Source organism: Cricetulus griseus, chromosome 6 (assembly GCF_003668045.3).
Source record: "Cricetulus griseus strain 17A/GY chromosome 6, alternate assembly CriGri-PICRH-1.0, whole genome shotgun sequence".
In the NCBI taxonomy this organism is placed as follows: Eukaryota; Metazoa; Chordata; class Mammalia; order Rodentia; family Cricetidae; genus Cricetulus; species Cricetulus griseus.
The window spans coordinates 88,241,975-88,259,946 of NC_048599.1; the positions used below are offsets into that span (position 1 = coordinate 88,241,975).

Below are 17,972 nucleotides of genomic sequence, written 5' to 3' on the forward strand. Positions count from 1 at the left end.
GTGCCAGATCTCTCCTTGGACCTATAATGGCTCCCTCTGATATGGTATCTGTCATCCTGCTTTCCTCTATTCTTCCCCCAACTCAACATTTCTGGTCCTCCATTTCCTCCTATCTCCTCTTCTCCTCTCATTTTGGCAGTTCCCTCTCCCCTACCCTCATGCTACCAATTATCTCAGGAGATCCTGCCCCTTCCCATTCTTAGGGGTCCATGCAATTTTCCCATAGAGTACTGAGAGTACTGCTTGCTTCCTAGTTTCTTTGGTGAAGTGGATTGTAGACTGGTAATCCTTTGCTCTATGTCTAAGAAACATATATGAGCGAGTACATTCCATGTTTGTCTTTTTGTGATTGGGTTACCTCATTCAGGATGGTTTCTTCTATTTCCATCCATTTACCTATGAATTTCAAGATTCTATTGCTTTTTTCTGCTGAGTAGTACTCCATTGTATAAATGTTCCACACTTTCTCTATCCATTCTTCAGTTGAGGGGCATCTAGGTTGTTTCTAGGTTCTGGATATTACAAACAATGCTGCTATGAACATGAGTGAACATATGTCCTTGCTGTATGAACATGCATTATTTGAGTATATGCCTAAGAGAGGAATTGCTGGATCTTGAGGTAGACTGATTCCCATTTTTCTGAGCAACCACCATACTGATTTCCAAAGTGGTCTTACAAGTTTGCATTCCCATCAGCAATGGAGGAGTGTTCCTTTTTCTCTACATCCTCTCCAGCATAGATTGTCATTGGTGCTTTTGATTTTAGCCATTCTGGCTGGTGTAAGATTGTATTTAAGAGTTGTTTTGAGTTGCATTTCTCTGATGGCCAATGATTTTGAGCACTTTCTGAAGTGTCTTTCAGCCATTTCAGATTCCTCTGTTGAGAATTCTCTTTTTAGTTCTTCACCCCAATTTTTAATTTCATTGTTTTTTATTTTGGTGGCTAGCTTCTTGAGTTCATTGTATTATTTTGGAAATCAGCCCTCTGTCAGATGTAGGGTTGGTTAAGATCTTTCCCCATTCTGTGGGCTGCCTTTTTGTCTTGTTGACTGTGTCCTTTGCCTTACAGAAGTTTCTCAGTTTCAGAAGGTCCCATTTATTAATTGCAGATCTCAATGTCTGTGCTATTGGTGTACTGTTAGGAAGCAGTCTCCTGTGCCAATTCATTCAAAGGTATCTCCCACTTTCTCTTCTAGAAGATTCAGTGTGGCTGGATTTATGTTGAGCTCTTTGATCCATTTGCACTTAAGTTTTGTGCATGGTGACAGATATGGATCTATCTGCAATCTTCTTTCTGCATGTCTTAATCCAGTTGTGCCAGCACCATTTGTTGAAGATGATATCTTTTTTCCATTGTATAGATTTAGCATCTTTGTCAAAAATAAGGTGTTCGTATGTGTGTGGGTTTATATTGAAAGACATAAAAATTAGCAAAGAAATTTAGCCCAGAAACAGACTAAGGCCACTTCTATGACTTACTGCCTGGACTTTACCAGCCACCAGCAATTACTCCCTTACAAGGCCATAAGATAACTGGGTACCAAGAATTCCCAGATGGCCACCCTCCCCCGAGGGGCTCAAGAAGGAAACAGATTGCCCCACTGGCCAATGTGTCAACAATTAACAATTAAGGGTCCCTATGAAACAAAGAGATAGCTACCATTTGCTCAGGCAAAATTAGTTAACACATCCTGAGGTCTGCGGGTTTTACAACTGGTGGGTCAGGAGGCCATCTGATTTCCAGCCCTCTCCTCAAGACAAAGGGCCTCTTAGGAACCCATGACTCTGGTTACGTACTCAACAGACAGAGATTCGCAGCCCCTCCCTAAGCTTGTGGGTTTTGCCTTTAAAAACACCTGTGCCTGGGGGACTGAGCTGCCCTCTAGCCTGCGTGCTGAGGAGGCCCATTTGTACAAATGTTCACCTTTCATTAAAGCCTCTTGCTGTTTGCATCAAGTTTCTGCCTTCGCATGGTGATTGGGGTGGCCTCGGTCCTGGTCTGAGATCCTGGGGGGTCTTACAATATCAGGGTTTTCAATTAGATTCCTTTGGTCTATCTGTCTATTTTTTGTGCTTTTACCAAGCTGTTTTCAGAACTATAGCTCTATAATAGAGCTTGAAGTCAGGGATGGGGATGCCAGAAGACCCTTTATTGTACAGAGTTGTTTTGGCTATCCTGGGTTTATTTTTTTTTCTTATAAAGTTGAATATTGTTTTTTCAAGGTCTGTTAAGAACTGTGTTGAGATTTTGTTGGGGATTGCATTGAATCTGTAGATTACTTTTTGGCAAGATTGCCATTTTTACTATGTTGATTCTATCTATCCAAGAGCATGGGAGATCTTTCCATTTTCTGGTATATTTTTTAACTTCTTTCTTTAAAGACTCAAAGTTCTTACTGTTCAGGTCTTTCACTTTTTTGCTCAGAGTCACCCCAAGATATTTTATGTTGCTTGTGGATATTGTGAAATGTGATGTTTCCCTGATTTCTTTCGCATTGGATTTATCATCTGTATATAGTAGGGCTACTGATTTTTTTGAGTTGATTTTGTATCCTGCTACCTTGCTGAAGGTGTTTATCAACTGTAGGAGCTCCCTGGTAGAGATTTTCGGGTCACTTATGTAGACTATCATATCATATGCAAATAGTGAAAGTTTGACTTCTTCCTTTCCAATTTGTATCCCTTTGATCTCCTTTTCTTGTCTTATTGCTCTAGCTAGAACTTCAAGTACAATATTGAAGAGATATGGAGAGAGTGGACAGCCTTGTATTGTTTCTGATTTTAGAGGAATCGATTTGAGTCTCTCTCTATTTTGTTTGACGTTTGCTGTTGGTTTGGTGTATATTGCTTTTATCATGTTTAGATATGTTCCTGTTATTCCTGTTCTCTCCAAAATCTTTATCATGAAGGGATGTTGGACTTTGTCAAAGGGTTTTTCAGCATCTAGTGAGATTTGTTTATATGGTGGATTTCATTGATGGATTTTCATATGTTGAACCATCCTTGCATCCCTAGGATGAAACCTACTTGATCATAGTGGATGATTTTTTTTGATGTGTTCTTGGATTCGATATGCCAATATTTTGTTGAGTATTTTTGCCTCGATGTTCATGAGGGATATTGGTCTGTAGTTCTCTTTTTTAGTTGTATCTTTGTGTGGCTTGGGTATCAAAGTGATTGTAGCCTTTTAAAAAGAGTTTGGCAATGTCCCTTCTGCTTCTATTTGAGGAGTACTGGTATTAGCTCTTGTCTGAATTTCTGGTAGAATTCTGCAGTGAAGCCATCTGGCCCTGGGCTTTTTTTGGTTGGGAGACTTTTTTTTTTATTTGAATTAGAAACAGGATTGTTTTACATGATAATCATAGTTTCCTTCTCCCTCCCCTCCTCCCCTACCCCCCCAATAAAACCCTATTTATCACATATCCTTTTTGCTCCCCATGGATGGTGAGGCCTTCCATAGGGTGCCATCAGAGTCTATTGTATCCTTTGGGATAGGGCCTAGGCCCACCCCAGTGTGTCTTGGCTCAGGGAGTATTCTTCTATATGAAATGGGTTCCCAAATTCCACACCTATTCTAGGGATAAGTACTGAAATTCTACAGGATATCCTGTAGATTTCCGAGGATTCCTCACAGAAACCCATGTTCCTGGGGTCTGGGGTCTGGATCAGTCCCATGCTGGGGAGCAAGGGTTCCCGGATGTTCAGGTCAGCTGTTTCTGTGGGTTAAACCAGCCTGGTCTAAGCCCCTTGCTCTTCATTCGTCTTTCTCTGCATCTGGGTTCCAGTTCAGTTCAGTGATTAGTTGTGGGTGTCTACTTCTACTTTCACCAACTGCTGGATGAAGGCTATAGGATGGCATATAAAACAGTCATCAATCTCATTATCTGGGGAGGGCATTTCAGGTAGCCTCTCCTCTGTTGCTTAGATTGTTAGTTGGTGTCATCTTTGTAGATATCCAGACCTTTCCCTAGTTTCTGTCTGGTGGTCCTGTCTAGTGGTGAAAGCAGGGTGTTGAAGTCTCCTATTATAAGTGTGTGATTTTTTATGTTTGGTTTGAGTTTTCATAATGTTTCTTTTTCAAATGTGGGTGCCTTCATATTGGGGCATAGATGTTTAGGATTCAGACTTCATCTTGATGGACTTTTCCTGTGATGAGTATGAAATGTCCTTCTTCATATCTTTTGACTGATTTTAGTTTAAAGTTTAATTTGTTAGGTATTAGTATTGCTACACCAGCTTGTTTCTTGGGCCCATTTGATTGGATAATCTTTTCCCAACCATTTACTCTGAGGTAATGCTTGTCTTTGAAGTTGAGGCGTGTTTCTTGTATGCAGCAGAAGGATGGATTCTGTCTTTGTATCCTTTCGTTTAGCCTGTTATCTCTTATAGGCAGGTTAAAAACATTGACATTGAGGGAAATTAATGTCCATTGATTGTTCTTGTTTGTTTTGGATTTATTGTTGTTGGTGTCATTGTGTATGGATTTTGGCCTCCCGTTTCTTTTCATGTTTTGTAAAATTGTATTATCTATTGCCTATGTTTTTGTGAGTGTAGTTATCTTTATTGGGTTGGAGTTTTCCTCCCAGAACTTTTGGTAAGGCTGGATTTGTGGATATGTATTGCTTAAGTCTGGTTTTGTCATGGAATATCGTGATTTCTCCATCTATAGTGATTGAAAGTTTTGCTGGGTACTGTAGTCGGGGTTGGCATCCATGTTCCCTTTGTGTTGGTAGGATATCTATCCAGGACCTTCTGGATTTCAAAGTTTCCATTGAGAATGCGGGTGTGATTCTGATAGGTCTGCCTTTATATGTTACTTGGCATTTTTCCTTTGCTGCTCTTAATATTTTCTCTTTATTCTGTAGGTTTGGTGTTTTGATTATTATGTGTCCAAGGGACTTATTTTTTTTTTGGTCCAGTCTATTTGGTGTTCTGTAAGCTTTTTGTACTTTCATAGGCATATCCTTCTGTAGGTTGGGGGATTTTTCTCCTATGATTTTGTTGAATATGTTTTCTGTACCTTTGAGCCGTATTTCTTCACCTTCTTCTATACCTATTATTCTTAGGTTTGGCCTTTTTATGGTGTCCCATATTTTCTGGATATTTTGTGTTAGGGATTCATTGGACTTGAGATTTTCTTTGGTTGATGAATGCATATCCTCTAGCGAGTCTTCAACAACTGACATTCTCTCTTCCTTCTCTTGAATTCTATTGGTTATATTCACATCTTTAGTTCCTGATCATTTATCCAGCCTTTCTATTTCCAGTGTCACCTCATTCTGTGTTTTCTTTATTGTTTCTAATTCAGCTTTCATGCCTTGAACTGTTTCAAGTGCTTCCTTTGATTGTTTGGTTGTTTTTTCTTGGCTTTCTTTAGATCCTAAGAGATTTGTTTATTTCTTGAAAATTTTCGTTTTTCTTTTCCTCCACTTCATGTACTTTTTTGCTTGTTTTTTCTTCTATTTCTTTAAGGGATTTTTTTGTTTCCTCTTTAAAGGTCTCTATCATCTTCCTAAGATAATTTTTGAGGTCCATCTCTTCTTCATCCTCTGTGTTGTGCTTTTTAGTTCTTGCTGGTGTGGATTCCCTAGATTCTGGTGGTGTCATATTGGTCTTTCTGTTGTTGAGTGTGTTCTTATTCAGTCTTCTTCCCATGTCTTCTTCCATTGGGTGCAGGTGGGGTCTCTCTATCTCCTCTTGTCACCCAGTGGTGTGTGTGGGCCAAGACTTCAATGTCTGAAGCTCTGGATAATCTTGCCTCTCCTGGTAGTCTCCTCACTTGGTAAGGGTTGGGCAGTTGAAAGAGGACGGGAGAGCAGGTGTTTTCAGACTCAGGGAGCTCCTCCCTGCCTTGGCATGTCCACTCTAAGCAGGCACAGGCTCAGAAGATCTGGGGTGAATGGGAAATTGGGTAGGAATAGGAAAGGAGCAGAGGTTACACTCACCTTGGTAGGGGTCAGGTCAGCAGAGGAGGGGTAAGAAACAGTGAGGTGTTTCCAGACTCAGGGAGCTCCTCCCTCCTGGCTAGGTCCACTCTAAGCAGGCACAGGGCCAGAGTGATGGGTTGAATGGGATGTTTTCTAGGATTAGGACAGGAGCAGAGGGTACACTCATCTTGGTAAGGGTCAGGCTGGTGGACATGTTCTGTGATTTTAAAGGCCATTCATAATTAGAAGTATTTAAAGATATGTAGTGATTCCTCTCTTGTTCATTCTATCATATATACAAAAGAACTGTAATAATTAAGAATATTTTATGATAGCAGTAAAATACATTAAGAACCCAGTGTTGTTGTTTTTGAGTGAGTATTCATGTGTATAGTACACTGATGTGTTTAAAATTGACATTAAACCAAGTAAATAGTGTAGTTTCAACTTAATATTTTAAATATACATTAATGGCTATTTTATAAGCATCTATGCCTTTTCTTTTCAAAATTAGTGATAATTTAAGTGATAAGGAGCCAAAATATTATTTCTAGTCAAAATTAACAAAGAGAGGAAAATGAATGCAAAAGGATGTTTTAATACAGCCATGTCTTTTATTGTCTCTGAAGATTTGTTTATCATCTATTAATTGAGAAATCAGTGGAATAGATAATCAAACTCTATTAAAAGATATAAATTATGTTCTAGTCAATGTTTCTGTCCTTTAGAATGTGTGACCTATTGATTAGAATTATGGTGTCATCCTGCCACCTAGTGGAATTTGTAAGCAAAACTAAAATTCTCAGAGCTATTGTTCTGAAGTGGTGTGCAGTATGATTAGATTGTATGAAAAGAAATTCCATCAGTTACAGAGTAACAGCATTCACTATGGTAATTTTTTATGTTTTCATTGATTTATAAGTATACAATTTTAGGATGCAAGTATAACAAAAAACTTGGAAGACTTAAAATCCATTTAAATACACACATGTATGTAATGCAAACAGATATATCTCAGTCCCAGACTGTATTTATCCAAATATAAAACCTTCTACCACCATCTGTCAATCATGTGTTAATGTTAATTTTAACACTCCTTTTTGAAACATCATTCAAAATGAGGGATGTCATCAATTTCAACTTAGACACTATGACTCCAATTTCATTTATCTAAACAGAACACATTAGTAGCAACCTCACACACTCAGCTCTCGTTCCCTTAAATGATATGGGATTTCCAATTAACTCCTTTAATACCAAACTCACCATGAGTTTCAAACCTTGAGATTAAAATATGTACTAATTTATCACCCAGTCTGAAGTTTGCAATAGTTAGGACAATTATTTAAACCTGTGTTGAGATGGAGAGGTGGCTCAGCTATTCAAGGCTAAAATTACAAACAAAAATACAAACCCATTGATAGATTAGTCTCACTAATGGATACTTTAAGTTTGTCTTAATAGGACTTTAAATTCATCACATGGAAACTAATATATTTATATTTTAGTTAGCTATGTACATATGTTGCCTGTTAATTTCTTCATAACTGTTTTATTACTTTGTAATATCTTAATTTAAAATGTACTGAACATGGATTTACCACATGAACACTTGAGAGTGTACACTTTCATGCCATCAGATGCATTGTCAGTGTGCGCTTCTGTATCCTCTGTCTCCAGAATATTTTCACCATCCCTAACTGGAATGGTGCACATTCTGAATGAATCCTCCCCAGATTCAGTATGTGGTAAACTGTACTGATACTTTTTGTATCCAAGAACTTGTACCTGATAAGTACCACACATGGCTGGAATTATACAATATGTGTTCTCTGTGTTGCTGATTTCATTTATTTTAGTGTCCACATAGATCATCCACGTTGATGGATGCATATCTGTTGATGGCTATCTGATTTGGTTCTATCATTTGCTACTGTGAGTAAAGATGATCTGGAAACAAACTTGTGAGTCTGGTATTAATTAATTAGTGTGGTATACTGTAGACATAGAACTGCTGGGTCATGTGGAATTCACACACTAATTACTTGATGAAGCACTATGCATTCTTCCATAGGCATATCACAACTTTACATATTCTCCAATAAGACTCAAAGGACCCCGATCTCCATATTTTTTTTTACCCACTTCCTCTGCTTTCTCCCTGTTCTTCCATCATTCTCCCTTTTTTTCTTCTCTAGCCCTCACAACAAGAATGTGCTAGTGTATCATATATTAATCACTTTCTGGAGGTAGTTGGTTAGTTTATTTTATTGTTGTCTTAAATACAAACACATGAGCTTTCCCTTTCTTGTATATTCAGCAATTTTATGTTAAATTACGACAACACCAATAGCATATAAAACTCTATTTTTCAAAAAAGAAAAAACCGAGACAGAGTTTCTCTGTGTAATAGCCTAATAGCCTTGGCTCCCCTGGACACCACTTTGTAGACCAGGAGGCCCTTGAATACACAGAGATCTGTCTGGCTCTACCTCCCAAGTGCTGCTGTTAAAGGCATTTACCACCACATCTGGCTAAAAAGGGTAATGACAGCCCACACTTCCATCACTCAGGATGCTAAGAGAGGATGGTCTTTGAATGGGAGGCCAGCCTGTTCTTCAGAAGTTCCAGGAGAGCCAGGGCTTCACAGAGAAACACTGTTTCAAAAATCCCTAAACAAAATAAAACAAATAAAAGAAAAAAGAAGAAATGACAAAGAAAGAAATCTGTCTCTTATTCAAAATCAATGAGTTGTTCCTGCTGCAGTTTCATCATTTCCCTAGCAATTAGTGACAGTGAGCTGTTGTACTCCTGATTACTGGCATTTGTCTATCTTTTCTGGATATGTGACTACTGTGGTTCTGTGAAAAATGTTGTGTTGAGTTGGTTTATATTTTATTATTTTTATGGCTTTCTAACAAGAATAATACTAGAGCACTAATTTTATAAAGGATCTTTATAAATGAATAAATAATATACTTCTCTATTTTAGAAGGAAAGTAATGCATGACCCTAATCTACTCACGCTGTAAATTGATGTGTGAATTTATATTAGGTTGTAATTAAAATTCAAAAATGTTTTTACCAATTTTATATTTTTCTTTTTCTTTTTTTATTTTTCAAGACAGGTTTTTCTGTGAAACAGTCCTGTCTGTCCTGGAACTTAACTCTGTAGACCAGGCTGGACTTGAACTCATGGAGATTTGCCTCCCCCTGCTTCATAAGAGCTAGGATTAAAGGCATTTGAATCTCTGTGTGTTCAAGACCAGACTGGTCTACAGAGCAAGTTCCAGGACAGGCTCCAAAGATACAGAGAGACCTTGTTTTGAAAAACAAAACAACAAAATACTTTTTTTTTAAGCAAGTGAGTATTTTGTCTGCAGGCATTCAGTGCCCAAACAAGCCAGAGGAGAGTTCCAGATCTTCTGGAACTGGAACAGGCTTGCTTTTTAAAAATTTCTTTTAGTTTTGAGATTATAATATAATTACTTCATTTCCTCCTTCCTTGTTCCATATATCTCTCATTACTCTCTTTCAAATACCCAACTCTTTTTGCATTAATGGCCATTACTTGCAATTATATACATATATGCATACATATATATTCCTAAATATAAATTTCTCAGCCTGTATAATGTTATCTGTATGAATATTTTTAGGGTTGACCATTTGCTAATCAATAATCAATTGCCCTGGAAAATTTGTTTCCACCACTCTCAGAGCTCCTTAGTTGCTTGTTGTTCTTTGTATAAGGCTGAGGACTCATGATCTTCCCAGTGTCCATTTTGCTGTCACTATTGTTTATATTAGGCTTATGTTTAGGCAGTCTTGTAAGTAAGACTTTATGGTTGTACATTACAACAAATTTTATGATACTGTGGATTTAGATATTTATTGCCCCCTCTTATGCAATATTCCCTGAGCTATAGTTATAGGAGTTGTTTTGTAGATCTATACACTGGAACTGCTCTCCATAACTCTGCATATTGATTGGTGGTGATTTTCTTTAATACTCTCTGACTATGGCAAAGAGTTCTCTTGATGAAGGGTGAGGATTGTATTTATTTGTGTGAACAAGGACAAATGTTTAGAATGTAGTTACAGATTATGCTGATTTAGTAAAGTGAGAGTGCTATGATGTACTAAAAGATCCTTGACCGTACTAGAATTTGAGAAATTATCTAGGTTTCCAATACTAGGCATGATTTCCTTCCTGATGAGTGTATCTTTAGTATGATTAGAGAACTGTTGGTTACCACCAATGTATATATACTATAATTATACCCTTAGGGTTTTCATGTTATACCAGTTATTGTTGTGGTTCAAGGGGCCACTGCTAGGCAGGACTGTTGGTTTCTTGCCTCCTTTGGAAACTTGCATGTGCCTTCTGATACTATGAAAGCTAGTTCTTCACGTATGCAATAATTTATAGGGGTTTTATAGTTATTTGTAGGTATTTAAGTTGAAAGAATATTAGCATCTTATAAAATGTTTTATAACATAGTCAAATCATTAAAACAGTCTATGAAAATACTACTAATTTTAGATAAAATTACAAACAAAATATCACATGGGGCTTTGTTTCATCTAATTGTTTGAATTGTGCCTCCAAGGAAATTCTTCAGTTCTGTTATCGAGGGTTTACATCCCCAGGGTTTCTGTGACATATATGCAGGACACAATTGGGTGATGAGTTTCGTTTTTTTTTTTTTCCGTTCCCTTTCTCTAAGTTATCACTGAGATATTTTTTTGTAAAGGATATGTGATAGAAGTTGTTTTTCTAAAACATTCTTTGACATAAAGAGTAAAACTTGTATTTTTCAGGTTTTATACTGTATTCCATTAAATAAATTAATTAATAAGATAGATTAAGTAAAATTCTAGCAGAGATAGCCCTGAATGTGGACTATTCATTTTTGTTAAGAGTCTTAAATAAATGAATACATCAAATTTTTCTGCTTTGTGGTGAGTTTATTCAACTCTCGTTTTATTTTATTTTAAAAGGAAAGTGATGTATGATCCTAATCTTCTGAGGCTTTAAAAATCTAAGTGTAAATCTACCTTTTATGATAACCGCATAGTCCTGCTAATAAGGTGATTTGATCATGTTGTGTGCTACTGTATTGTTATTGTGTGGCCAATATTTCTGAAGTATTTTACTTGTACGTTATATTTTCACAAATGTTTTGTTCATATATACAAATGTTTTAGTTTTAATCAATATAAGATGTGCATGATATACTTATTTTTAAATACATATATCATTTTATAGTAATTCTCAAAAGAAACTGAGGATACATATTATATTTGATAATTCTATAGTTTCTAAAACACTACGTTTGATACTCAGTACATAGAAGAAATGTAATGAGAAACCCAAGATGGTTCTCACAGACAGGAAGGGAAGAACTTGCCCTTTACAGGCACCTATGAACAATATGTGCACAGCACACTGAATCATCAAACTACTGAATATAGACGTCACTTCCTGGGGTAACATGGGTCATTTTGAAATTTAGCAACAAGTGCATTAAGATAAATAGAGAATATAGGAAGTGGACCCAAAAGCTACACATGTTGATAACATGTATCAGAACTTCTTACTGGTGGGAAAGATTTTCTTTCAACCCTAAGTTGCTCACATTTTATTAGAATAGGATCACCAAAAGAACAGAGATTTGTGTAAAGTTCTAAAAAGTCTAGTTATAGAATTTTGGCTGAATATAATTTCTGTAAATTTGTAAATGTATTCAGGATATCAGAAGTGGCTTATATTGAATAAATAAATCCCAAAATAATAGTTGAAGAAAAACTGTATGTATATGCCAATGGTATTTTTATATGGAGGACACAAGTCTAATATTATTTTAAACAATTAAATAAGAATATAGTGAAAGCCTTAATATTTAATTTTGGCACAGAAACATGTCTTTCTTATCTTATGAGCAATAGCAATAATTTTGTGCTGAGATCTGTTAGGGTCAGTAAGTGATTATCATGTTGTTCTAAGAAAAATTAAATAGTAGAAAGGAATAGTTTAGACATTTTTGGAAGAACATAGTACATTTAGGAATAAACTCTTTCCAATTTTTGCATGATTATGGTTGCTTTGAATAATTGGGAAATTAGATGATCTGAGACTTCATTGTAGTGACTGTTTTGTATAAATAAGACATGCCACTACACCATGAGTTTACAGTATGCCTGCTGCAACAGTCAATAAAAACTTGTATAATTTATGAAGAAATTTTATTCTATGTCTGTATGATCTATCTTTAATATTGTGAATTGTATTTTATTGTGGAGTATACAATAATATACTAGAAAGGATAAAAGCATATATTATGACAACTTGTGTTTTGAATTTAAATTAATGTAACTACTGAAATAAAATCCTATGTAGCTCTTTATGAGTAATCCTTAAACCTCCAAACATTTTTCATCCTGTCTTATTTAATGACTTATATGTTTTATTTTTTCTATTTTATCTTAGGCACCAAGAAAACCAGACCAGTGACCTTCATCCTCTTAGGCTTCTCCGAATACCCGGACCTCCAGGTGCCCCTGTTCCTCATGTTCCTGACCATATACACAATCACTGTGCTTGGAAACCTGGGCATGGTTGCCATAATCAGGCTCAACACAAAGCTCTGCAATACCCCCATGTACTTTTTTCTTAGTCACCTGTCCTTTGTGGATTTCTGTTACTCCAGTGTTGTGACTCCCAAACTGTTAGAAAACTTGATTGTGGAAGACAGAACCATTTCCTTCTCAGGCTGCATCATGCAGTTTTTCTTTGCATGCACATTTGTGGTGACAGAAACCTACATGTTGGCAGTGATGGCTTATGACCGTTTTGTTGCAGTGTGTAATCCTTTGCACTACACACTTGCCATGTCCCCAAAGCTATGTTCCTTTTTAGTGGGTGCATCATACTCCTGGGGTATAATGTGTTCTCTGACACTTACTTACTTTTTGCTAAGATTATCCTTTCAAGGAGTTAATATTATAAATAACTTTGTATGTGAACATGCTGCTATTGTGGCTGTATCCTGCTCTGACCCTTACATTAGCCAGGAAATTATTTTTGTTTCTGCTACATTTAATGAAGTTAGCAGCCTGGTCATCATTCTCACTTCCTATGTTTTCATCTTCATCACTGTCATGAAGATGACATCCATAGGGGGACGTAGGAAAGCCTTTTCTACATGTGCCTCCCACCTGACTGCCATTATTATTTTCCATGCAACAATTCTTTTTCTTTACTGTGTACCAAATACCAAGAGCTCATGGCTCATGGTAAAGGTGGCCTCAGTGTTCTACACAGTCTTCATCCCCATGTTAAATCCCCTGATCTATAGTCTCAGGAACAAAGATGTCAAAGAGACAGTCAGGAAGTTGATCACTAAAAATCTATAATAACATATTCATTCATTTCAGAAATATTGTGCAGAATTTCCCAAGATTTCTGTTATTATTGAGAAAACTAAAACCAACCAACCAAACAAACAAATGAACAAAAAATACCAGTGAGTTTAACTCTACATTAGCTGGTTATTCAAAATCTGTTTAACTTGAGGTTGAGTATTCAGCTATGAAATAATAAGGAAAGCAGCAATGACTTTTCTATTTAAATGAAGATTTATTTAAATAGAATTTAAATGAATTTCATACTTGAAATTCAATGTGCACAATTTTTAAGTTAGCACACATTCATGATGAAACAATTTTTCCTTTTGCAGTCATTGGAGAATGGAAATTTAGATACATGGAATTGATTGAAAAAAACTTTGTAATTAGTAGGCTGCTTAATTGCTTTAATTAAATGATTATATCTTTGCTACTCTCACTTGCTAACCATGTTTGATATCTTTTTGAATATCAAAATCTTGGTTAAATTCAATGAAGTGCAATGCCAATTGTAATATTAATTGCAAACTACAGTCTTTTTTCAACTTTTGCTTCTCATTTCTCAAAGAAATATTGTAGTTTATTTTATAAATAATGGTTTTTAACAATTCTATGCAACCAATTTTCTTAGTTAAATTACATATTCCTAAGTCATGTAGTTTAGCTATAGGGATACTTCATTTACTTAATATCTGGTAGTCTTTAAATAAGATATGATTTGCATTTAGGCCAATACTTGGCCAAGTACTGTATACACTTAGAAATAATATTGCAAACAAGAAGTAATGTATTGGCTGAATAAAATCACGATAAAAATCAATTGTCATATAAGAACTTGTACTTTGAATACCAATTATTTTAGAAACCATAGATGACAGATGTATATTAAATTATAATTTTGACAATGTAATTGACTTTCCTGATTTGTAGAAGAAAAAATATAAAATAACTCTATTAGGGGTAATCACTCTAGAATTAGAACTGGGGTCCTCTATCAGGTATAAGAAAGGAATCAATACCTGGATGTGTAAATCTATTCCAAAGCCTATGACAATGTAGGATATTGGACCTAGGCGCAGACTTAGTTTTCATGCTTTATCATGAAACCACCATCTAAATTTTTATATTTGTATTTATCACTATCACTCTTAATCAGAAAATTCCTCTAGCCAACTTCAGTGAAGGTCATCTCACAGGTATACAAAGTGCTGAAATAAGAGATGGTTGAGTACTCAGCCCTTGAGAATAACTCAAAATAATTGCATTTCCTGAGACATAAGTTGAAATGAATATTGACCTGGGGAGAGGTGGAAGAGTCTACTCAAGTCTTCATGCTAGAATACCTAATTCAGTCATTCTATTTAAGTCATCTGGGATTTTAGTCTTGATAATTTCTATAATGTAAAATAATGTGATAATGATAATGTTTATCAGTGAGTAATCTTATATTCATGAGCTGATTTGACACTGAGCAATAGCACAGTTACTTTCAAAAGCGAATAAAATTTCTAAAATTATATGCTATAATACATCAGTTGTTATTTATTATCTATCTCCAACATATCTTTATTGCTTAGGCTGTAGTCAGTGAGGATCATGATGATCTGTCAAATAAAAACAAAGGATACCTACTGCAAGCCTTGATATTTTAGAGGAAAAACAGGACAAAGAACACGGATACCATGAAAAGCTCAGTGACAGTTAGATGGAAGACACATGGGAAGCTACATATGGGCAACAGTGTATCATCCCACCTTTGAAATCATGATGATGGTGATTAAAATGAAAACATAAAAAGTGAGAAAAATTCAGGCTATGTATTTAATCCAAAAACAGAGAGGGACAAAAGAAAGTCTTCTAGCTGATGCCTCATTCAGAACTGCAACAGTACCAACAAGCTCACAGGTAGTTTGTTTGTGAACTTAGTCCTGTGAAAACTTATGTCAGCAAATAGCATATTGATATTAAGGAATCAATTAAGGACAATCAATCAATGTCAAGTGTGACATAGACACTGACAAGGATGAAGCCTCCTGAGGATTATAGCTTTTTAGAAAACATAATTATAGAAAACAAAATACCCATAGTCTAACTCCTGCCAACATTGGTGCACCTAATAGCAGGGTATACTTGGGATGTGAATTCATGTCCCACCACCCACATTGGGCAGCCCACAACTGACTGTAACTCCAGTTCCAGTGGACCCAAGACCCTTTTGTGGCTTTCCTGAGCACCATGCTAGCACCACACTCCAATATTCACATATTAATTAAAGACAAGTTTCTTCAAAGAACAAATGCTGAAGCATCCTGTGAAGGGAATGGCTCTCTCCTCAAAGTTCATTTCCTTACAGTTTGTGAATTAAAACAGCAGAGGAAATTAATGAGGAGAGGACTGTTGCATGCTGTTGTGGGACTGGTAGAAGGAAATAGAGCAAGAAGCCATGGGTAGTTCAGATAACCAGATTTTTTTATTATTTGAATTAGAAACAAGATTGTTTTACATGTCAATCCCAGTTCCCTCTCACTCCACTCCTCCCCTACCACCCCGCCCAACTAACACCCTACCTGTCACATAGCCTTTCTGCTCCCTAGGGAGGGTGAGGCCTTCCATAGGCAGATAAGCAGATATTAAAAGGCCATATAAAAGTTAGAGATAGGCCGGGTTTTCGTGGCTTATGCCTTTAATCCCAGCACTTGGGAGGCAGAAGCAGGCAGATTTCTGTGAGTTCGAGGCCAGCCTGGTCTCCAGAGAGAGTGCCAGGATGGGCTCCAAAGCTACACAGAGAAACCCTGTCTCAAAAAACCAAAAAAAAAAAAGTTATCGATATTTCAAATAATAATATAAATACTGTTCTGAACAAAATTTTTACAATTTTATCTACACTTTGTAGGTTCTAATCATTAAAATTTCACATGTATAAGTTTCAGATGTGTAGGCAAGAAGTTAGATATTATGGCTGGAAAGTAAGTTATAAACATTATAAGAGGGAAGGCAAGAAAATTGACTCTGTAAAGTTATTTATGTAACTATTACACACATTGTAACTATCATCACAGTTTCTCAGAATATTTTATTTTGTTTCACAATTTGAATATAAGTAATTAAACGAGTAAAAGGATTAATAAAAAACACTTTAAGGGTATGTATGGGAGTGGGGTGGGGGTGCGTATGCACTCATAGGTGTATGTATGTGTTTGTGTGTGTGTGGCTATGAGGGAGAAAGGACTTTTATGTGGATTAGCTTCCTCATGGTCTCCTTTACATCCTTATTTCTTAGGCTGTAAATAAGAGGATTGAGCATAGGGATGACCATGCTGTAAAACACAGTGACTATCTTAACAAGGAGCAGTGAGCTCTTTGACTTGAACACACAGTACAGAAGGAGAATGATTCCATGACAGAAAGAGATAGCAGTAAGGTGGGGGGCACAGGTGGACAAGGCTTTTTGGAGTGCTCCTTTAGTAGGAATCCTGATGACAGTCACAAAGATGACAACATAGGAGACAATGATGATCATGAGACTGCAAATCTCATTGAACATACAAACAAACAAGCATGCCAACTGGCTGAAGGAAGAATCAGAACAGGCTGCAGAGATGATGGCAGAGTACTCACAGCAAAAGTGGTTAATGATGGTAGATCTACAGTAGGACAGTGCCAAAAGAAAATAGGTGAGTATGGTGGCACAGAGCCCACCCCATAGATAAGTTACAGTTACTAGGAGAGCACAGAGCCGAGGAGACATAGCCACAGTATAGAGCAGAGGGTTACAAATTGCTACAAAGCGATCATAAGCCATCACAGCTAACATGAAGGTTTGGGCAACCACACAAGCACAGCCAAAGTAGAACTGGATTATGCATCCTTTTACAGACATAGATCTGTCTTCCCTTATCAGAAGGTCCAACAGTTTTGGTGCAATCACAGTTGTGTAACAAAGGTCAATGAATGATAAATGGCTGAGGAAAAAGTACATTGGAGTGTGGAGTTTGGTGTTGATCCTGATGACCAAAATCATACCTAGATTTTCCAGAACACTGATTGTGTAAATAATCAAAAAAATTAGGAACAAAGGCACCTGTAAGTTTGGATACTCTGAGAATCCCAAGAAGACAAATAAGACTCCAGTACTCTGATTCCCAGGATGCTGCATTTGATCTTGTTGGAGAAAATGATAGAATCCATCCCAGGCAGCAGAATGCAGTGGAGGATGTGCATAGTATGAAGGGAAACAGAAAAATATATCTTAATTCATGGTATGGCATATACCAACAGGTATTTCAAAAGAGCATAGGGTGGATTTCAATCACAGATCGTTTCTACACATATGTTTCTTAGATCAGTTGGGGAAAATATCCTGTCACTTATACACTGAGAAGTCATAAACAACCCTGTGCAAATACATTAATGTTATTGTTCAGGCATAGGGAACACTCCAAACTGGATAGAAATACCATTTAATCATCTAAGTCTTCAAGCCACCTTTTCTGATAATGCTGGTACAGGATAGAGCTTTAAACAAGGCTGTTATAGATAGGTGTAATGACTTTAGAGACCCAAATAACTCTTATAAAAAATGTTTGGTAGTTTTAACAAAAAAATTTAAATGTGCTCTTATTAGGTTGTATAG

At 36.4% G+C, this 17,972-nt stretch overlaps 2 protein-coding genes across 2 annotated transcripts; one reads left to right on the top strand and one right to left on the bottom strand.

The window, feature by feature from the left end:
• The first annotated feature begins 7,634 nt into the window (after positions 1-7,634).
• On the top strand, positions 7,635-13,348 carry LOC113836359 (olfactory receptor 5D13-like). Its single transcript, XM_027421125.1, has 2 exons — positions 7,635-7,674; positions 12,444-13,348. Exons 1-2 carry the CDS (start codon positions 7,635-7,637, stop codon positions 13,346-13,348), a joined length of 945 nt encoding a protein of 314 aa, XP_027276926.1.
• A 3,202-nt stretch (positions 13,349-16,550) lies between these two features.
• On the bottom strand, positions 16,551-17,495 carry LOC113836342 (olfactory receptor 5D13-like). Its single transcript, XM_027420923.1, has one exon. The coding sequence runs from the start codon at positions 17,493-17,495 to the stop codon at positions 16,551-16,553; it is 945 nt and encodes a 314-aa protein (XP_027276724.1).
• Between the last annotated feature and the right edge of the window lie 477 nt (positions 17,496-17,972).